The sequence below is a fragment of the Leucoraja erinacea genome, chromosome 16 (assembly GCF_028641065.1).
Source record: "Leucoraja erinacea ecotype New England chromosome 16, Leri_hhj_1, whole genome shotgun sequence".
Taxonomy (NCBI): Eukaryota; Metazoa; Chordata; class Chondrichthyes; order Rajiformes; family Rajidae; genus Leucoraja; species Leucoraja erinaceus.
In genome coordinates this window covers 12,937,843-12,961,503 of record NC_073392.1, presented here as the reverse complement: position 1 = coordinate 12,961,503, position 23,661 = coordinate 12,937,843, and the positions used below count along the sequence as shown (strand labels likewise).

The 23,661-nt window shown below is 39.5% G+C and overlaps 1 protein-coding gene across 1 annotated transcript in view; it reads left to right on the top strand.

The window, feature by feature from the left end:
• Nucleotides 1-23,661, top strand: part of LOC129704532 (contactin-4-like) — a 796,241-nt gene that overhangs the window by 94,566 nt on the left and 678,014 nt on the right. The window contains exon 2 of the mRNA XM_055647705.1: nucleotides 7,805-7,940. Coding sequence (XP_055503680.1) covers nucleotides 7,886-7,940 — 55 coding nt within the window. The 5' untranslated portion in view covers nucleotides 7,805-7,885. The remainder of the gene's footprint in view (nucleotides 1-7,804; nucleotides 7,941-23,661) is intronic.

Genomic DNA, 23,661 nt, shown 5'->3' with positions numbered 1-23,661 from the left:
TACAAGTCCGTGCCAAACAATTATTTTCCCTTAGTCCCACCTGCCTGCACTCATACCATAACCCTCCATTCTCTTCTCATCCATATGCCTATCCAATTTATTTTTAAATGATACCAACGAACCTGCCTCCACCACTACCACTGGAAGCTCATTCCACACCGCTACCACTCTCTGAGTAAAGAAGTTTCCCCCTCATGTTACCCCTAAACTTCTGTCCCTTCATTCTGAAGTCATGTCCTCTTGTTTGAATCTTCCCTATTCTCAAAGGGAAAAGCTTGTCCACATCAACTCTGTCTATCCCTCTCATTATTTTAAAGACCTCTATCAAGTCCCCCCTTAACCTTCTGCGCTCCAGAGAATAAAGACCTAACTTATTCAACCTTTCTCTGTAACTTAGTTGTTGAAACCCAGGCAACATTCTAGTAAATCTCCTCTGTATTCTCTCTATTTTGTTGACATCATTCCTATAATTGGGCGACCAAAATTGTACACCATACTCCAGATTAGGTCTCACCAATGCCTTGTACATTTTAACATTACATCGCAGCTTCTATACTCAATGCTCTGATTTATAAAGCCTAGCATACCAAAAGCTTTCTTTACCACCCTATCTATATGAGATTCCACCTTCAAGGAACTATGCACGGTTATTCCCAGATCCCTCTGTTCAACTGCATTCTTCAATTCCCTACCATTTACCATGTACGTCCTATTTTGATTTGCCCTGCCAAGGTGTAGCACCTCACATTTATCAGCATTAAACTCCATCTGCCATCTTTCAGCCCATTCTTCCAAATGGCCTAAATCACTCTGTAGACTTTGGAAATCCTCTTCATTATCTACAACATCCCCTATCTTCGTATCATCTACATACTTACTAATCCAATTTACCACACCTTCATCCAGATCATTGATGTAATGACAAACAACAAAGGACCCAACACAGATCCCTGAGGCACCCCACTAGTCACCTGCCTCCAACCCGATAAACAGCCATCCACCATTACCCTCTGGCTTCTCCCATTCAGCCACTGTTGAATCCATCTTGCTATTCCTGCATTTATACCCAACAGTTGAACCTTCTTAACCAACCTTCCATGAGGAACCTTGTCAAAGGCCTTACTAAAGTCCATATAGACAACATCCACTGCTTTACCCTCGTCAATTTCCCTAGTAACCTCTTCAAAAAATTCAAGAAGATTAGTCAAACATGACCTTCCAGGCCCAAATCCATGTTGACTGTTCCTTATCAGACCCTGTTTATCCAGATGCTTATATATATTATCTCTAAGTATCTTTTCCATTAATTTGCCCACCACTGAAGTCAAACTAACAGGTCGATAATTGCTAGGTTTACTCTTAGAACCCTTTTTAAACAATGGAACAACATGCGCAGTACGCCAATCCTCGGGGACTATTCCCGTTTCTAATGACATTTGAAATATTCATAGTCACATGACACAGAAACAGGTGCTTCAACCCAATGAGCCCATGCCAAACATGAAATACAATTTATGTTAATCCCATTCTAGTCTTGCAACATCTTCATCAACTCCTCCTAGCTTCTACCACTTGCAAGCAACTGGAATGCTTTATAAATGCCAATTAGCCTACTAACTTTCTTGTTTTGGGGTTTGAGAGGAAACTACAACAGCCAGAGGAAACATACATGATGAAAAAGAATATCCAAAGTCAGTGCCTGATGAGACAGCATCTATGCTATATGTGCCACTGCTGCCCACTCCCTTGCCTCGTTGCCCCATTACTAATTCATGAATTCCCACTTCTCCGGATCACATTTCATTTATTTAGTTAGCCCACTGAATCCATGCTGACGGTCTTTCACTCATGCACACTAACTCACTTCTCATTCACTTCCTGAACATTCGGTCCCACCCTTCTTTACAGCTCAGTTTACCAAACCATACATACCTTCCCCTATCTAAAATTTCCTACAGGTATGATAATTTTGTATATTATTGGCAAGCCTATTCATTTTGATACCCACATTTAAGTCTAAATGATGGCCCAAGGGACCAGGAAATGTGTACTTTGGAATAGTCTAATCATAAAATACCCTTCATGTTGTTGCTTTCTGCCACTGAACTAACTTTGGATCCAATTTGCAAATCTTCTTTGGAACCCGTGAGTTTTTAAATTGTTGGCCAGCTTTCTATGAGGGACCCTGATAAAAAAAGACTTGCTAAAATCCATGTGGACTCCTTCAAATGCACTGTCTTTATCAAATCTCCTGTGTACCTTCTAAAAAAAATCAATCTACTTCAGTCAGGCCTAGCCTCCCTTAACAAGCCCATATTGATGGTACTTGATTAATCTATAGTTTAATAAATGAAAGCTTGTCCTATTCCCCAACAATTGATTCCAATGACATGCCTACCGCTTTAGTTAAAGTAATTGTCTCGTAATTACTCAATGTATTTTTTTTCCTTCCTTTTTAAGCAGTTGTCCAATGTCCACAGTCCATCAATTCTCTGGCATAATGACTCCTATGGCTGAAGAGATTTAAAAATAATATGGTCAGAATCTCTGGAATTTGTTTTCCCCTTCATTTAACTTAATCTGGGCCTGGTATTTTATCCATCCTCAGCAAAGCACAACCCCTTAATAATTAGAAACATAGAAACATAGAAAATAGATGCAGGAATAGGCCATTCGGTCCTTCGAGCCGGCACAACCATTCAGTACCCCATTTCTGCTTTCCCCCCATATCCCTTGATTCCGTTAGCCCGACGAGCTATATCTAATACGTCCAGTGAATTTGCCTTCTGTGACAGATAATTCCATAGATTCACAACTGGGTGAAAATGTTTTTCCTCATCTCAGTCTTAAATGTCCTCCCCCTTATTCTTAAACTGTGACCCCTGTTTCTGGACTCCCCCAACATAGGGAAAATGTTCCTGCATCCAACCTGTCCAATAATTTAAGAATTTTATACAACTATACAATTCCCCATCCTATTATGTTTTACCTGCACAAGATTTCACATGTTTTCTAATTGGACCTTCCTTAGTTTTCTTTCTGTTACTACTGCTGTGCTGAGAAAACATCTTTAATTTTGTTTTATATTTTAAATGTCAGTTTTTATGTTTGCTCTTAACTTTTCTGATGTCTCTTTTAATTGCACTCCACTGTTTTTATATTCTCACTGTGTTCTGCAATATTAAGCTCTGTGTCTGGCATATTCCTCTTTTTATGACATTTTCTTTCTGTATCTTACAGAGAATATTATAGATTAGGAACTCTCGCACTTTTTCTTTGTGGGAACGCGTTTAACATTACCGCCTTGTTCCTCTTTGCTCTGAGACTGATTTATCTTCTAATAGCTATTTCCAGTCTATTTTACCAAAAGTCACTTCACAGTTAAATGAAATTAGCTTTACCCCGAAATGGAACCTTGACTCTTTTATTACCTTTGATCTTTTCCAGAATGATAGAAAATCTAATTTAATTTTTATTACAATGCCAAAAACGTTAACTGATTGGAAATAACATCCACCAATTAACCTGCAGGTTTGATGTCATGCAGATATAATGGATCAGTGTTCAGAAGCTTCCTGGTAAAACATGTCTACACAGTCTATAAAGTTGACATGACTAATGGCTTTGATTTTAAGTTACAGTCCTTTAACTCAGAGGCTGATAATACTCATTCAGCTTTGTTTTAATGACATTAGTTACAAATTAAGGGTTCCACTGAAAGGAAGGCCCATAAGATGGCTGTCATCATCCACCCTGTTGACACGAGTGTGTTAAAAAGGGACAGAGATATCAGATGAAGTTTATATAAGAAGTCATTTTTATATTGATAATTTAAATTATAAGGTGCCATGTTGTGCAATAATTCATTATGTTCTGTAGGAATACTGTCATTCCTATTAATTTATTTTGGCTGATGTACAGGAAAGGGAAATGAAAAATATATATAACTGTATTGCTCATTTTCACCCAGAGTTGTGAATCTGTGGAATTCTCTGCCACACAAGACACACGTGCACTTGCATTTGCTTTATATATTTGCACATTTCAATTTTATATTAACTGACAGTTTGTTTTCCAATTGGGTAATACATATTCATAAATGATTGCTGAGAGTTGTTATCAGTAGGAAATGTTTGCAGTTTTATACAAAACATAAAGAGGAATCAAATTAGAATTAAAAATCATATTTGTTAAAACATTATATTATAACATTAAAAATGAAAGTTAATATTCCTTTGTAAATCCTTCGGCTTATATCCTTTCCAACTTCTTTATGTCCTGTCCTGAAGTTTATTGTTTCTGTTTGTTCAGAGTACCAGCGCATCGAATGCATACTTGGATGATTGAGAATCCACAATATTATCTTGTTGAAGGGAAAAAACACAAGGGGCTGTCCCACTTGGGTGTCCTAATCCGCTAGTTCTGGCGAGTTTTCCCTCGACTCATACTCGCAGCATGGTCGACACAAGGTCGTAGGAGGTCTTTGTAACTCTCCTCCATGCTCGAGACTAGTCCCCGTGTACCCGAGGCCTCAGCTAGGTTGGGGTGTATTTTTCAACTTGTTGAAAAATGCCCGTGAGTAAATAACGGTCGCAATGGAAAAAAATCAAAACGTTTTTTACTCGTAGGTTTAGTCGTAGTAGGTCGTAGTAGGTCGGCATGTTAGTCATAGGTAATCGAGGGTCGTCACAGGGAGGTTGGAGGAGATCGAAGGAGGTTGTCTTCACTCTCCACTAATCGGTGTCCAATTTTCCCGAAGTTAGTCGTAGCTAGTCGACGCTAGTCTTCAACGAGGTCGAAGGAGGTCTTCTACATAGTCGAAGGAGGTCTTCAACATGACATTTTTTCAAACTCTCCTAAACTCTTCTAAACTCCCCAATTAGGTCGCCCAAGTGGGACCGCTCCTTCCGTCTTTTGTATTTCAATTAGTTGGTGTCAATTGGCTCAAGGTTGGCAAAGGTTTTGTTTCTAATTATCTCCCATCAAAAAAGACTTCTGAAAGTCTTGCAACAGTAAATATGACAAGCCAAATGATATGTGAACAATGTTTAATGACAAAAAAATGAAAAGAAAAACAGTTATGGTAAAAATGCTCTTGATTTGGTAAGAAAATGTAAAATAACCACAGCTATTATTTGATCTCACTTGAGTTCCCCAATGTCATCAAAGTTAGCCTCAGTGCCTCTTAATTATGAAAACGAGTAATTGATCTATGAGTTGCTGACAAGAAAGCTTAACTGATTCCTACTCCACATATACTGCTTGACTAATTAAGTTCTTCCAGCATTCCTGTTTACATTTCAGTTCCCATGATCATTAGATTTACTCATTTTCTGATTTGTTGTTTTGGGTGTTTGCTTTTACCTGATAACTCTTGTTAGAAATGTCACATCTTTCTATGTTGTTATGCACAAATCAGTTTAGTCTGTGGTAAGTTACTTAGCTGACATAAGCCTTAATTATGTCTGTTTACCTGTTATGACAAAGAAGGATCCCCTTTGGCCCACTGGGTTGAAGGCACTTGCAAACAGAACGATCACACAAACAGCATACCCCTCTCCTAATTGTCTGGTAGTCCAGTAATTTACTCTCTCCGACATATACATCAAATCGCTCTTAATTACCCCAAAATGTAACTACATGATGAAAGGAATTTACAGTGCTATTTAGATAACTTGTCTGTCTTTGGGATGTGAAAGCAAATTGGCCAGCTACAAACGGGACGTGTAAACACTACTTGAAGGTGATGCCCAAAATCAGGATTGGACTCGAGTTCCTGCAGCTTTACCATGCTACCCAGATTTCATTGTTAGTTGCAAACAAGCAGCATTGGCCAGTCGTTTAACTCAGAGCTGTTCACATGACCATTTTGTGAACTTTTACAGTGTAACAGTGCAGCACACAGTTTATACATTGTTTATAAGATATTCGGCGGAATATATTGGGAGAATGGCCACAACCATCCTACCAGGGTAGGGGAATCTAAAACAAGGTAAAGTTCAAAGTGAGGGTGTAATAATGCAAAAGGATTACGAGGAACAACATTTTCACATAACAGGGAATTAGCTACCAGTGGAAATTGTAGAGGTGAGTACAGCTACGACATTTAAAAGACATTTGGACAGGTACATGAATTGGAAAGGCTTGGAGGTGTATTGTCCAAGTGCAGGCAAATGCGATTAGCTTGGTTAGACAACTTGGCCAGCATGGATGCATCACTTTGAAGGGTCTGTGTCTGTGCGTAGCTCTATGATTCTATGACTCAGATCTCCAAATAATCAGTGGACAAGATGTTTGCATTAAATGCACTCATTTTCAATTGTTTCAGTCGCTTACAGTTCTTCTTAGAGACTCCTCCAAATTCCAACGATATGATCAAAATTCCCTCTTTAATTAAATACTGTCATGAAACCATGAAGTGACAAAATAAAATATACAGTCTTTTTCTTGCGTATGGCGTGCACAGCCTAAAGTTGTGGGGCAACTTGTTCTATTTGATTTTATTTGATTGTGCATGCCAGATAGATTGCATTTGTTGAAACATAGCAGACCATGTGAAGGTTGCAATCACCCACTCCAAAATATACAGTGACTGTAATTAACTACTTTTAAAAAATCCTTTGCAATTGCATATGTTAATATGATATTAATGCTTCCAATTCAAGCTATTTTGTAAGTGTTCTGTGCTTATTGGGTGCTGCAGCTCCTTACCTTTAAGCTTCAACTCTGCGTGTATTGGATGATGAAAGACGCGTCTCGATGTGCATATGTGAAACCATGCTTCATTAGCGGTGATTTGTTTAAAAGCTGAGGAGAATTGACACTGTACCACCCTACTGCCTTCTATAACCAAACTAAATTGAACATTGGTCAGATAATTTCCTGGTCTATTTAGCTGTAACAACTACAGGAAAATATATTTGAGATGAAAACCAAGACATCTTCTTTTGGAGTTAGCAATTTATAGTTCAGGTTTGGTCATTTGAGACCACAATGATATTTTGTGAGCGAACAGCATTATTAGTTGTCTGAGAGGGTGGTATCAACCTCATAATTGAAATTTCACTGTACCTTAATTGGTACACATGACAATAAACCGACCTTGAAATGAAATTGCCTGTTTCAGTGCAATCCTCTAAATCAGTGGTTCCCAACCTTTTTTAGCTCATGGCCCCCTTGGGATCTTTTAATTTTTCTGTGGCCCCCCCTGACATTATTAGCGGAAGAAAAGTACTTCAATATTACAATACCTTCCATAAAAATATCAGTGTATATTAATTGCACATATATTCTCTTTTATTATATTCCACAAACATCAAAAATATTTCAACTACATAGATTTGAATTTATTAGAACTGAAATTTAGGAGGCAACAGGGTGATAGCTCTGTGGCCCCCTAAATCCCAAACATTTTCTGTGGATCCCCTGAAATTTGTCATAGGGCACCAGGTTGGGAATCACTGCTCTAAATCATCACCTTTTTTTTGCTCCCGGGTGTTATTTTGTTAACTGTTAACATTTGTACATTTCACAATTGTTAAACTTTTGCCCACCATGCACGTCAAGAAGATCATGTTTACAATACAAACAGAACTGCCTGCTCTTTCTCTTACACCGGCTTGGAAAGTGTGCTTTTGATTATTCAATGTGTTTTGTTAATTGCATGATTTATTAATCAGCAGATCAATTGTATTTAGCTGGATCAGCCAAGCAAGTGCCAATTTCATTGGTGCATTCTGAGATTGGGCAGAGGACCAAATGCTTGTTTTTAATTCTCTTCTTTTCAAATTGTCTTCTCTCACAGATTAGAGGTTGTACCTTGAAAAGGAAGTCTTCTATTAACTGGTGACTGCACGAGAGGCTTATTTGCCCTTGGCAACTAAAGATGATGTTGCTATGGAAACTGCTGTTACTGCTATCATTCATTGGCTGCCTAGCAGGTAAAATACCATTAATACCTGATTTGTATGTGCGGCAATTTTTAATATTTTTGTTAGGCATAATGTTGTCTTCATTTATTAAAATGCAACATGAAATCACTTGCATGTACATTAGAGTTTGATTTGACAACGACTATTTTTTGGGAAATGATCAGGAGTTGACAAAATGCAAATATATTTGATGTGGTAATGACCTGTTAAATAGCTCAAAAGGTAGGCTGGCTTGCAGCTGTGATGTCCCACACTGACGAGGACATTTCTTGATCTGCAAATCATTCTCGCGTACTTTGCAATGTTCAATCATTTACACCGTATAATGTGAAATGAAACAATCAATTATGATGATTCAAAAGCAGGATATGAATTTAAGTGTGTTATGAATGTTTCACAAGTAATTGCCATTGTATCCTAATAATTATATCTAATGCAGCCAATGGTGAATTTAAAGATGTTGTTTTGACACTCCTAAGATGTGCATTCATCTTCTCAGCTCAAATATGAATTATCTATTTTTATAATTTTAGAAAGAATGCATTTTAAATGCACAATGTTAGAGTAAAACGCCAATCGTTTATAAATTATAGATGTGTATGGATTACTTTATTCCTGATTAATTTAGATTTAGTCATGGCTCCAATCCATAATTTACATGGAGTAATGATTAAATCTGCACTTGCATTGAAGAAGGTTCCAATGAGCACCGTTACTCTTTTGCGGAGTCCAAGGAGACAGTACATTTTATAACAAAAGAGAAGAACAGCTTGCTATGAAAATTGTGATGTGGATACATGCTATTGCTTGTTGCCAAAGTTCACACCACAACAGATGTGAAATCCACTGCTGTACAAACAAATATGATGCATTTTTTTCTGGAGGCCGTGCTAATTATTTTTGAAGTCTCATTTAAGGTTTTGTTTTGGTCAAGGATGCAAGGGTAAATGATGTGTTGATGTTGTGCAAACACCAAAGGAAAGATCCAGTGGAAACGTCAGGTTTTTTGAGGTTAGGTTATCTTTTCTTGATAAATGTCACCCTTTTGGCAGCAAGTGAACTGAAACATTCAGCTTTTTTTTCATCTGTAGTTTTTCATCCCTGCTGTCAGCTTTGTAAAACCAGCTGCATCATCTTGCACTGAAATAAACAGCGAGGGGAAATGATATGTACAACAGCAAATGTATACCGAATATCCAAATCAGAAATAAATGACAGTATGTTTTATTGTATTCCACACAATTGTTAATAATTTAAGGTTGAGTTGTATTTTTCCCTTCTCTTTTTTTTAAGCAACTGAAAGTGTAAGACTTTGAGTTGCACATTCCATTTTCCTTCTGTTCACGTAAACACATTTGACTTAATCTCTGACAAAGAGCTTTGATTGATCTTCCTCTGCTGTATACTTCTAAATGTATTGTGTTTGGTCTGGAACCTGTTGTGTCATATATTCACCATAACTCCTGCTGACAATGAGCTCCAGACATTTGAACCTCACTTTCTTGAACTCTGAGAAACATTATGTGGTATATATAATGTGTCAACTGGGCATTTGGTCACCTGCAAGCAGTTTTTCCGTGCGGGCAAGAGGACAGGCGACAATGCTCTCAGCTGCTACACTATTCGCAATGTCTTTGCTGCTGCAAGCTTGAGAACTAGTTAAATATCAATCTCAGAACAATAGTTTACTGAGGTTGAAAAGATGGCGTCCAGGCCAGGTGATTCATTGTGTGTCAGTCACATGAGTGTATCTGCAATCACGCATTGCAATTGCTTCACTCTTAAATTTCTACTCCAACAGCAGCATTTCTTACATTGTATGTGTACACTGTGAATGGCTCGATTGTAATCATGTATTATCTTTCCGTTGACTGATTAGCGTGCAACAAAAGCTTTTCACTCCCTCGGTGCACATGACAATAAACTAAATGTGTAGGAAGGAACTGCAGATGCTGGTTTAAACCAAAGATAGACACAAAATGCTGGAGTAAGTGCCTCGATCCGAAACGTCTTTCTCTCCAGAGATGCTGCCTGTCCCGCTGTGTTACTGCAGGATTTTGTGTCTATCTTTCACAATAAACTAAACTCGAACTCAACTCAGATGTTTGTCATATCATGGTGATATTGTGTAACCAAATTCTGGGGTGTACACTCAGTTCGCTTTTGGCAAATATTCTCCGTTCAAATCCATTCAGAGGTTTGTTTGATATCCTATCACATTGATTGGGTAGTTTTAAGCAAAGCTGTTCCCCCCCCCCCCCCCCCCCCCCCCCCCCCCCCCCCCCCCCCCCCCCCCCCCTTTATTTATTTATTTTTTTATGAACACTGGTTCAAGATTCAATCCCCTCAGTTTAAAGAAGTCACAAAAGCTGACCAAGTTAAAATGCCTAATTTCAATTTGCTGGAGAAACTCAAGTCGGTCAGGCACTATCTGTGGAAGGAAAGGAATAGATGATGCTTTTGGCAGAGACTGTATTAGGCCTGTGAGTATGGAGGGGACATAACCAGTATAAAAGTTGAGAGGAAGGTGTAAGGCAGCAACTGGCAAGCAATTAATGGAGCTAGATAAGATGCAGATAATGGGCAGATGGAGCCTGGAGAGGGAGGGCTGAAGTTGGGAGATAGTGGCTGATGGATAACATGCAGAGGCAGAAAGATGGTGGCCTTTTACCCACATGTTACATCTTCTGGTTCTCCTCCCCAACTGGTTCCACCTCTCCATTAGCTGGTTTCACATCACCTTTCTTTCTTAACAGATTCCAGCATCTGCAGTCTCTTGTGATTCCATTTACCACTTTCCAGCCTTGGTCTCTCCAGCCTTGGTCTCTCCATCCAACCTCCCCTCTCCCCATCTGATTCCATCTGCCCTCATCTGTCTCTTCCTATCATCCACCAACCCCTGTCTCCCAAATTCACTCTACCCTTCCCCACCTGGCTCCATTTGTCCATCATCTCCATCCTTACCTGGTTCCTCTGGTCACCTGCCTGCCCGTGATTTGCTGCTCCATCTCACCTCTTTATATCAGCCATCTCTCCCGTTCATGTTCAGTCCTCAAGCAGGACCCAAAATGTCTACTACCTCTTTGCCTCCGCCGATGCTCTTTGACCCACAGAATTTCTTCAGCAGATATTTTCTTTTAACCAGATCCCAGTATCTTTAGACACTCTTGTGTTTGAAATTACTAATTACACTGGATCAGGAAAATAATGTGCTTTTTTTTTCTCTTTCTCTCTCCTCTGTGAAACCAATGCTTTAATTGAGGAAGCAGGAACTGACATTGATATGTGTACAATTGGAAAATGCAGAATAATTCTTTTAAGTCAATTTGAGTGATTTTTAAATCAGGTGCCACTTCACCGAGAATTAGACATCATTATTTTTGAAAAAAAGATTTTCAGTGGTAAATCCATTAGTCCATACATCCAAGAACACTTTGTAACAAAGTTGATTAAAATATAATAACACTGCCCAATTATACCGGATAATGGAAGATTTTGCAATAGTGATTATGGAAATGGTTTTCTGATTTTAGCAAAACCGAACTAATTCAATTTCAAGCAGATTTTGTGCACAGATATCTTGATTATGCTAAAATCAGAAATTCTGTTCCTGTGTATTTTTTGAAAGTTGTAGGAACTAAACTAAGGCACTTAACATCTCTTGTCTCTTTGTCATCCAATTAAATCTGAACTGATATGTGGCAAAATGCATTTTCCAGTTTAAGGCTCCAATTAGGAGAAGAATGAACGGGGTACTGATTGGGGATGATCAACCACGATCACATTGAATGGCAGTGCTGGCTCGAAGGGTCAGATGGCCTACTCCTGTACCTATTGTCTATTGTCTACCTTGATAATATCACCCAGCATAAATATTTTGAACTACATCTTGAAAATGGCAATCTTTGCAGCAATTTGTTTGGTGGGACAAACTCCACAGGTAGAAGAATTCTTCCTGATTTCACTTGTACACCATGGTTCTTGACTTATAGAGCATAGAAAACATACAAAATAGGTGCAGGAGTAAGCTATTTGGCCCTTCGAGCCAGCACAGCCATTCAATGCAATCATGGCGGATCATCCAAAATTAGTACCCCATTCTGTCTTTGCCCCCCCATATCCCTTGATTCCCTAAGAGCTAATTAAGATCCCTTGTTCTATCATCCCAAAATTTACTCCATTGAATTGTATAATTGTTTTGAAGACCTGACAAATCATCCAAGATGAACAGAAGGAAATTATGAAACATGTCTGGAGCATTTTGCCTTTTGCATGCTGCTGAATTGTACTAAGAAAGTAGTGCTTAAATCCTGAGATTCATGGTTAAATGTAAGTATTGTAATAACTCTCACATGACCTATTTGAGCTTTTTTTGAGCATTTTATGTATGACCTACAGTGGCTTTGAGTGACGTCCATATAGAGCCTTAAATGTCTGTGGTTCCCGGTCACTCAGCAGTTTGAAAATAAGGAATTTGCTGATTCAATCTGGTAAAGTCTTCCTCTGTCTCATTTTACTCTATTAACCATCATTATCTCCTGAGTTTCTGGCTAAGATGCTTCCTAACTTAGTATTTAGTTAGACAGTTAAACATATTGTTCTTGCCGTACAGAGAAGGTTCACCAGACTGATTCCTGGGAGTCAGGACTTTAATATGAAGAAAGACTGGATAGACTCGGCTTGTACTCGTAGAATTTAGAAGATTGAGGGGGGATCTTACAGAAACTTACAAAATTCTTAAGGGGTTGGACAGGCTAGATGTCGGAAGATTGTTCCCGATGTTGGGGAAGTCCAGAACAAGGGGTCACAGTTTAAGGATAAGGGGGAAATCTTTTAGGACTGAGATGAGGAAAACATTTTTCACACAGAGTGGTGAATCTCTGGAATTCTCTGCCACAGAAGGTAGTTGAGGCCAGTTCATTGGCTATATTTAAGAGGGTTAGATGTGGCCCTTGTGGCTAAAGGGATCAGGGGGTATGGAGAGAAGGCAGGTACAGGATACCGAGTTGGATGATCAGCCATGATCATATTGAATGGCGGTGCAGGCTCGAAGGGCCGAAAGGCCTACTCCTGCACCTATTTTCTATGTTTTTATGTTTCTATCATCATCATCCAGGAATTAAACAAATAATTTTTATCACTTAAGATATTCTGTTTTAATGGGGCGGAATTATAACACATGGAAGGAGGGAATGAGTTAAATGAATCTGCTTTGTTTCCTCCAGTGAACGGCCATTAGGTCTTACTCCATCACATTCTTCTCCATGAAAGATTTATCCAATTATTTTACTGCTATCATATTCATATTCACAACTCAATTCCAAATCCATTCTATTGTGTGACATTCTATCCTCACTAGTATTCTTTTTAGAAATCTCTTTACATCAGTAGCCCCCTGCTGCACAACTCATTATATGTTATCAGAACCATTTACATTTCTATAATATCTGCAAATGTTTTCCCTTCTATAGTATGAAGATCATACAATCCTAAAACCTCATCGGTGATATTATTCTTGTCAAATTCTTCTCTGCCTTTCCCAACTACTTACACCCTGTCCAAATTGGGGAATTAAACGTGTTGAACCAGCTGGGCATGTCCTGCATTTTGTACATTTTAATCCCAACGTTTAAGAAACAGTTAGACAGGTACGTGGATAGGACAAGTTTAGAGTGATATGGGCCAAACACGGGTTGATAGGACTAGTGTAGCTGGGACACATTGGCCGGTGTGGGCAAGTTGAGCTGAAGGGCCCGTTTCCACACTATATCACTCTAACCTCGATGACTCTAATACTGCATCCTGGATTTTGAATGATAATGCTCTATTTATAACATCCAAAACCTTGTCTGAACATAGAAAAACAAGAACATGCATTGGTCATTTTTCCCTTTGAGCATGCTCTATCGAGCTCCTTCTAAAATATATTCAGTGATAGATATCCACCTCAATTCTGTAGGTTCATCAATAACTAAGTGAAGACATTTCTCCTGAATTTTGGACCTGACTGTCCATATCCAGAGACTTGGTTCAAGAGCATCCCATAATTCCATTCAATTTCATGCCATCAGCAAGTTTTGAAATATTCCATTCAGTTCTCCTATGCAAATCATTGATATATATTGTTTACAGTTGGGTCCAAGAACCATTCCAATGATACCCGACCATTCACTGTCTACCAAACTAAAGTCCTATATTCCCCCTCTGTTCCTTATCATCAAACAGCTTTCATTCCATGCCAGTATATATCCCAATTTTATTGTGTTCTACTTTTGCACATTAAACTCTCCAATCTGTTTATAAAGCTTACATATGATATTTTATGAAAAACCTTTTGTAAATGTATATTAAAAAATGCATATTTTCGTAAATGACATTCTCCGGTGACTCGTTAAAAAAATTCAGTCAAATTAGTTAGACATATTTTGTCCTCAGTTTTGCTGCCTCCACTACATTTTTCTACTGTATCCATCCAAGCATTTTTAAATGTCTTTTAATTTATTCCAAGATTATTACTTCTTTTGTCCTTTGTCATTACTCGCATGTTGAAGGACAATTGGGAAAAAAATACAAAATGAATCATGACAACCTCTGATCTTTCCTGCAACAATTAGATAAGAACAGAAAATGCTATAAACGCAGTTAATGTTTCAGATCTGGGTTATTTCCTCAACACCTTCATTGGCACACCAGTCTATTGACATTCCCGACAAGCACATCCAGTCCTCTTTACTGTTAACCTCATCTAATGGTGCAGCAACCTCGTTGATTAACACAATCTACTTCCATGGTAAAGACATCAGTCAACCTCAGGCATGCAGTTTGCCTCCACCAACAGATCACTGCTTTCACTCATAATTGACCCCTTCACTTCTCCAAAGATTCTTTAACTGGTACTATGCTTTAAAAAAAAAAGTACTGTCCTGTTCATTTACAATCTACTCTGGACTTGTGAGTCTTTATTCCTACTTTTTATTTATTTCACCATCAAATTGAATGGGCAGTGCTGGCTTGAAGGGCTGAATGGCCTACTCCTGCACCTATTGTCTAAGTTTGTACTTGCTTCTTGGAATGTATCCAGATTATACACAATCTTTGCCCACATTAAAGGCTACCAATCGTTCCATTGTATTTACTTGGTTATTCACAGGATGCAGTAGTTGTTAACAAAGCTGAAAGTTATCATTGTCTATAGCTTACTGGATTCTGGATGTAGAGCCCTACCAGGCCACTTCAGAAAGCAGATTTCCTGGCTGAAGAATATGTAAACAAAATGAGATTTTGTTTTGTTTTCAGTCAGCATTAAAGATACCAACATTTTGCTCGAGATTTATAAATTAAATAAAGGAGTGTCATGGCCTTGTTGTCAATTCCAACTAAATAAGTTTGTCTTTGATTCTGTGCAAGTGATCACCCTTTCGATTAAAGTAGTTTTTCTTGAACAGGTTGCATATTATTTAATTACTTGGATTTTTATAAACCATTAACTCTAAACTATGAACTATAAACAATACAATACAATACGGGTTTATTCGTCACATTGCACATAAAGTGCAAGTGAAATGAATATGTCAGCAGCGATACAATGAGAAAGAACACACAATACACAATAAAAATTTAACACAAACATCCACCACAGCATTCATCACTGTGGTGGAAGGCACAAAAATTGGCCAGTCCTCGTCCATTTCCCCCCGTGGTCAGGACCAGAGTCCAGAGCCAGTCCATAGTCGGCTCTTCCCCACCGGAGACCGCGGCTTCAGGATGGTGTAGGCCGCAGGCCGGCGGTCGAAGATTTAAAGTCCCCGCCGCGCCGCAGACGGAAGCACCACAGACTACAGGGCCGACAGATGAAGCTCCCCTCCAGGGGTGATGGTAAGTCCACGCCGGGTCCGCGGTAGAAGTTGGCCGCGGGCCGGCGGTGGGAGCTTCTTCTTCCCCCGGGTCCCCCACGAGGGATCCCGGGCTGCAGACGCCGCGCCAGCTGGAACTCTGCAGACCGCGGCTTCAGGCTACCGGCTGCCGCGGGCCAGCGAAACGGAGCGCTCCCCTCTGGCGAGCCCCAGCGAGGGCTCGCCCGCTCCACGCCGAGAGTCCACGCTGCGCCCGCCACTGAAGCCCCGGGCGCGTCTCCGGGAAAGGCCGCGCCTTGTTGTTAGGCCACGGGGGCGACCTGGAAAAATTGCCTCTCCGTGGAGGAGGTGACCGAAGCGGTTTCCCCCTTACCCCCCCCACACCACCCCCACACAAGACACACAAAAAACATACTTTAAAACATACTAAAAAAACAAAAAAAGTTGAAAAAAACAGACACGCTGTTGACAGGGCGCCGGTTTGCAGCGCCCCCACCCCACCGACCCCACCGACAATAAAATAAACACAAACTATAAACTAAATTATAAACTAAACCATAGTCAAGTTGTGACTTCTTCACTTTAGTCTTCATGAACCTCCATCATATCCTCAACTACATCATCAACTTTCCACGTTGCTCAATCTTCATTTGGCCTCATTCCCATCCCACCATCATCCAACCCCATTTTATTTATGCCCCTGCTCCTTTCTTCAGCAACCCTCTGCATTCTCTTGTTCCCTGGCATCTCAACTCTTATCATCTTCTCATTCCACTATCTCCCCAGCACCTCCATTGTCTCCTCAACCTACAGTATTACACTCTCCCTTATTGAATATCCTCATTGATTAATTAGTCCTATAATCAGCTCCTGAACTCTTCAGTTCTTTAATCACCCATCACGTCTTTGGCAAACTCAAAACATATGTTCACCTCTGTCGGCTTCTCAGCCTTAAGGCGTAAATGCTGGGGGGGGGGGGGGGGGGTAGTGTATTCAGAAAATAGTCATAGCCCTTAATTTTTTCAGTTAAACAGCCTTATTCATGGATTAAATACATTTTTTTCTATTATCAGTCTATGCACAATGCCCCATAATAAAAAAGCAAAAACATTGTTTAGAAATTTTTGTAAAGTAATTAAAAAGAAATAACTGAAATATCACATTTACATAAGTCTTCTTGGGTATAACGCTACGTGTATTTGGGTTATTTCTCCCATTCTTCTCTGCAGATCCTCTCAAGCTCTGTCAGGTTTGATGGGGAGCATCAGTGCACAGCTATTTTCAGGTCCCTCCAGAGATGTTCGATTGGGTTCAACTCCAGGCTCTGGCTGAGCCACTCAAGGACATTCACAGACTTGTCACGAAGCCACTCCTGCGTTGTCTTGGCTGTGTGCTTAGGGTCGTTGGCTATGGACCAGGTTTCCATCAAGGATCTCTCTGTACTTTGCTCTGTTCATCTTTCCCTCGATCCTGACTAGTCTCCCAGTTCCTGCCACTGAAAAACATCCCCACAGCATGATGCTGCTACCACCATGCTTCACCGTAGGTATGGTATTGACCAGGTGATGAGCGGTGCCTGATTTCCTCCAGACGTGACGCTTGGCATTCAGGACAAAGAGTTCAATCTTGGTTTTATCAGGAAATCTTGTTTCTCATGGTCTGAGAGTCTGTTAGGCAAAGCGGGCTGTCATGTGCCTTTTACTGAGGTGGCTTCCATCTGGCCACTCTACCATAAAGGCCTGATTGGTAGTGCTGCAGATATATTTGTCTTTCTGGAATATTCGCCCATCTCCACAGAGGAACTCTGGAGCTGTCAGTGATCATCGGGTTCTTGGTCAACTCCCTGACCAAGGCACTTCTCCCCCGATTGCTCAGTTTGGCTGGGTGGCCAGCTCTATGAAGAGTCCTGGTGGTTCCAAAGTTATTCCATTTAAGAATGATGGACACCACTGTGCTCTCCAAGGCCAGCATGCTGCAGAAATTGTTTTATACCCTTCCCCAGATCTGTGTCTCAACACAATCCTGTCTCGGAGGTCTACAGACAATTCCTTTGTCTTCATGGCTTGGTTTTTGCTCTGACATGCACTGTTAACTGTGGGACTTTATATAGACAGGAATGTGCTTTTCCAAATCATGTCCAATCAATTTAATTTACCACTAGTGGACTCCAATCAAGTTGTAGAAACATCTCAAGGATAATCAATGGAAACTGGATGAATCAAAGCTCAATTTTGAGTGTCGTAGCATAGGGTCTGAATACCTGTGTAAATGTGATATTTCAGTTTTTTTTAATTACTTTGCAAAAATTTCTAAACACCTGTTTTTGCTTCTTCATTCTGGGGTATTGTGTGTAGATTGATGATTAAAAAAAAAAGAATGTAATCCATTTTCAAATAGGACTGTAACATAACAAAATGTGAAAAAAAGTGAAGGGGTCTGAATACTTTCTGAATGCACTGTAATCCCACATGGTTAATAGCAATCTGATTATATTCTATAGTTGTATAGCAAAGGTGCTTGGACTACAAAATATGCTGTGTATACTTCATGCAGTCATCTTTACATTCAAGAGTTGTCATACTGAGCAACTTGTATCCTGTCAATTGTAAACCAGTGGCGTCTCAACTAATATTTATCCAAATGGAGACAGTCACACAGGACAAAGAGTCAATTTCTCAGGTAATACATAACTTTATAGCTCTTTGTTTTGAGTAACTACATTCCATAATGAACTTGATCAAATGCTTAAATCAAAAATAGTAGCCAAACTTAATGAAGAGGTAGGGAGTGAGGGAGGTGTGCAAAAATGCAAGTTGTTGTGAGGTACAATATTAAATATGAATTGCATATAATATGTTTGCTTGATTAATTTGGAACGCCTAATTTATATTGGCCCCTATCTCTGAATAAAGCTCAATTAAGCCTCCCTTTGATCTGGTATTTTGTTGGTTCACATGCTTGATCAATGGTGTTTTATCATTAACGTTTTATTATTATTAATGTTTAGTGTTTTCTGAGTCATTCATACCTGTCACTGTATGTCATGTTGTTATTTGTGGGCGGAGCACCAAGGCAAATTCCTTGTATGTGAATACTTGGCCAATAAACTTACTTAATGGAATTTGAAATAAGTAAATATTTCAAAATTGGTGGGGTAACTCAGCAGGTCAGATAGCATCTCTGAAGAACGTGGATAGGTAATGTTTCTTCAGGCAATTGAAAAAGATGAATGTTATAGATAAAATTTTTGCAACCACTAAAGCAGGTTTTTTCAGTAATTGGACCATCCGCAGAAAGATATCTACATAAAAAAATGTTTTTATTGTGTTTAATCACTCCAGCTGTTAGAAACTGTGCTTCGTACAGAAAAGTGACTTATCGTATTGAGATGAAAATTAACGGAAACATTTTGTTTAAGTCTACATAATCAAGCATCAACCTTCAGGAAAAAAGATGGATTAAAAATTCATGATGTCCGGTATTTCATAGATCTTCCTGATAAATGTGTGTTCCATTGCTCAGAAACCTGGAACAAAAATATGAAGATCCCCTGTCAGTATTCAGTACTCAAATTACACTGAATAATTAATCCAATTAATTGATCTACAAAGTTGACGAGTAAAATGGAAAGAATAGTTGACAAAGTCCTTAGCTATTCTGCGTAAATCTAATTGTTGCTGAATCCACAGACAAGTGAATGAAGGTGGGTATATCAGCCATGGGAAGACAACATAGTTGTTAATGCTGGCATACTAGCCTTATTCGGGAGACAACTTGTATCAATGCGGGTAATACCCAGTGTTGCCCTTCCCAGTTTCCATGAGTGACTTGGGAAATTGGAGGAATAGGAAACCCTTGTGAAAATCAATTCTGAGTTTCTTGTTAACTGAAGTATATGAAGCACAAATATATCTGATTTGAAATTATGTTAAACAACTCCTGTATACTACCAATCTGAATTAATTCTGCAACCTAATTAATGCGATTGAATAGTGTTTGATGAAAGAATCAGCTGACCACTGAGCAGCAGTAGTCTCGTTCCTAGTCACCATTTAAATCAACGTCACACTGACTTATTATTTTAAATTGTATATTTAGAGATTATTTCTCATTTCCAGTGTTCATTATGGCGGTAACTGATACTTGGGAAGTCATTTATTTTGTTACAACGGGTGACAGTGCTCCATAATCTTCTGTCAGATATTGGCCCATGATTAAGCTGCAATTACGTTAGATTGTTTCAGTAGCAAAGGCAAGCCACTTCCTCAAATTCACACTGGGGAATTTTCATTATTTGTGTGATGCCTTGTCAATCTTGAGGATGATTCGTATAAACAGTAAAAATTAGGTAAAGCCAATTTATTGGAACTACTTAACATTTATGGCAAAATAATGTTATTCCTTTTCACATGCAAGGGAACAAAGTTAAATCCCAGTAAACAAATTTTGAAGATTCATTACCGCTGAACAATTTGTAACTACATCTCCATTCAAATTTTTATACATTATATAATATAATCCAAACGTGCCTTAATCTAGTATTGTGACACTCGTATATTTGGCACAGTGAGAGTGGCACAATGATGCAGTGGTGGAGTTGCTGCCTTACAGCGCCAGAGACCCGGGATTGATCCTGACTACGGGTGCTGTCTGTATGGAGTTTGTACGTTCTCCCTGTGACATCATGGCTTTTCTGCAGGTTCCCCGGTTTCCTCCCACACTCCAAAGGCGTGCAGGTTTGTAACTTAATTGGTTTCTGTAAATTGTCCCTAGTGTGTAGGATAAAATTAGTGTATGGATGATCGCCAACGGGCCCACTAGTGTATGAGTCAGTGGGCCAACGAGCCTGTTTCCACGCTGTAACTCTAAACTAAACTAAATTCAAATAAATTATCACTGAAGAGAGTTTCTTTGTTTGAATGTTGAATACAATAATATGCTTGCTCCAGTGAAGCACATTGCTGTGTTTTTTTCCAAATTGGGGTACTTTGAACTTTGATTTTCCCATGAAGTCATGTCACATCTTTTGGGGGCAAATCAATTAAAAGATGAGTCCAAATATCGAAAACAAAGTATGAGGTCTTTAAGTTTGTTCCAGCTTTTAATCTTAAGCCACTGGCATCAAAGGGTCATTGTTATACAAGATCCTACTGCTAGTATTTAGTCCTCAGTGGCTAAAATGCTCATGCTGAAGACTTGTTTTTAAACCACTTTTCTTCCCTTGTGGACCTGTTATTTTGTTTATATTCCTCTGTAGATTCACGATTTCCCCGACTGGCAGCGAACTGATCCTCATAATTATAAAGCCTCTTCCAAATAAACCTTTCATCTCGAGTACTTTAATTTCCCAAGTGTTGTTTTGTTCATTTCATTACCGTAATTTTTGCATGTATTACACAGCAACATTTCCATGTAAAACCGCACTCTCCCTGCTGAATCTATACGACCTTTTAATTGCAGCTGTATATTTCAGAAACTTCTCTTTAATTCTTAATGTTCTTCTTTCCTTTCCAACTTTCTTCAAAGTGAGACATGTTTCTACTTCAATCCGCAATGTCACATGCCTTTCTGCAATTCATCTCTCTTCTCCAAATTCTCAGGGTTCTAAACAACACTTCTCAGCTATGTGTAGGAAGGAACTGCAGATGCTGATTTTAACCAAAGATAGACACACAATGCTGGAGTAACTCAGCGGGTCAGGCAACATCTCCGGTGAGAAGGAATGGGTGATGTTTGGGTCAAGACCCATCTCAGCTATTCTTTTCCATGTTTCTTATTGTCAAGATCCTCCAAATGTTTTGTGATGAACTACGGTATTCGTCAGCATCCCTTTAAAAAATTAACATGAAGCCGTTTGTTCAGTATCTTTCAGCTTTATTGCTGAAGTAAGCCCATGCATTTTTTTTGTCTTGTAATTCACATAAAATGCGACCTTTTCTATATCTTAAATCTTTGAAGTCCTAAGCCAGTCCCTTCCATGATGTGTAAATTAAAATATTAATCACTGAGAATGTTGGCTTCAAACTCAAAATGTGAAAGCTATTTACTATACCCCATTTTACAATCTTGGTCATGATCTTCTTTTGCAGCAAATAGGAAAGTGTCACTAGCGTTCACTGTCATAGGTGCACTAAATACAGTGTAGTCTTGACATTCCTGCCAACATTGCACATTTTCACCACATATTTCATGACTACCAGTGCATGATTCCCATGGAAGCTTAAAAAAAAACCATATAACTTAAAACAGTGTGGTTCTCCAGTTTTTCCTGATCGCTCTAATTTATTTCTGGTATTACGCCTAAATCTCATCATGCTCTTAGGAGCTTCTGAATCACGTATAATCCAAGAGAAAAAATGAAAAAAAGTCAATCTCTATGATTTATAGTTAAATTGCAGAAGATGGTGGCCAGACAAAATCGGAACACTTTACCTTAAGAAAAATGACCTTTTTTTACTTTAGGCAGAGATACAGTGCACATGCAGGCCCTTCGGCCCACTGAGTCTGTGCTGACCAACAATCACCCCATACACTAGCACTATCCTACACACTAGGGACAGTTTACGATTTTTACTGAAGCCAATTAACCTACAAATCTGTACGCCTTTGGTGTGTGGGAGAAAATTGGAGAAAGCCGACGTGGTCACAGGGAGAATGAACAAACTCCGAACAGACAGCACCCGCAGTCAGGATTGAACCCAGGTTTCTGGTGCTGTAAGGCAGAAACTCTACCGCCGCACAACTGTGCTGCCCATGCACCACTGTGCTGGCCCCTTGTCCTTTCCTGGTCATTTACCAACAAATGGGAAGTTGCCCGGGCACTGCCAGTGTGGTTTCCATTTAGTTCAGCTGCCACTTGCTCAGCATCAGACAAGTATTTAGTGACATCATCCAGTGTGCAGCAGGGGGATTGTGTGACAGAAACTGGCTATTGAAGATGTGACATATGACCTACTTTTATAAGTCAAAGGGAGCAGATTCTGCAATAGATTTGCAAGAAGATGTAATTAAAGGATGCTCCTTAGATGTAAATCTCACTGCATCTGCTGGCCTCAGATTTTTCATTATTCAGTATATCTCTAACAGACTTGCTTGGGGTCCTAATGCTTTATGTAACCATTGTAGACAATGCAGGGCAGAAAGGCATGCTGCCATCTCTGCCAATATAATCATTTGCACTGGAGAGGCCCCCTGTGGTACCAGTCCGGATGTAGATTGATTGAGGCAGTGGGGCAGAGAGAGGGTACTCACTCACATTTTACCCCTCATCTGCATGGCAGCTGCGACTTGGCTGCACGGTGATAGTTTTATATGGCTCCTTGTAATGCATTGCAGCATCAATGTGGCAGCACGTGGGTCTGGTGAAAACCACTACAATCATTTTCTTAGAGGCAAGGAACTGCAGATGATTGCTCACAAAAAAAGACACAAAGTGCTGGAGTAACTGAAGTGGTTCAGGCAGCATCTCTGGAGAACGGGGTTAGATGATTATTTGTGTCAGGAACTGGGATTTTCAACACTTCATAAAGGATAGCAGTAAAATTAAGCCATTTGGCCCATCAAGTCTACTCTGCCATTCGATCATGGCTGATCTATTTCACCCTCCTATCCCCATTCTCCTGCCTTCTCCCCCAAATTTTCCACATCATTTGTGAGTCACCTGAGTGAACACTAGTGCTTCACAAAGTATGAATCCAATTTCTCGGCACCAATGTGTAATGAGTTCTTTGAAACGTCTATCATTTCTGCCGGGATTACCTCGCTCAAAAGGCTGGGGAAATCTTTGCATATATGATTAAGCAGGTTTCTGTTGTTGTTCAGGTGAAGCAGTGGCAAATGAACTGAAGCAAATCTATGGAATTCCCTCATGAGTGTGA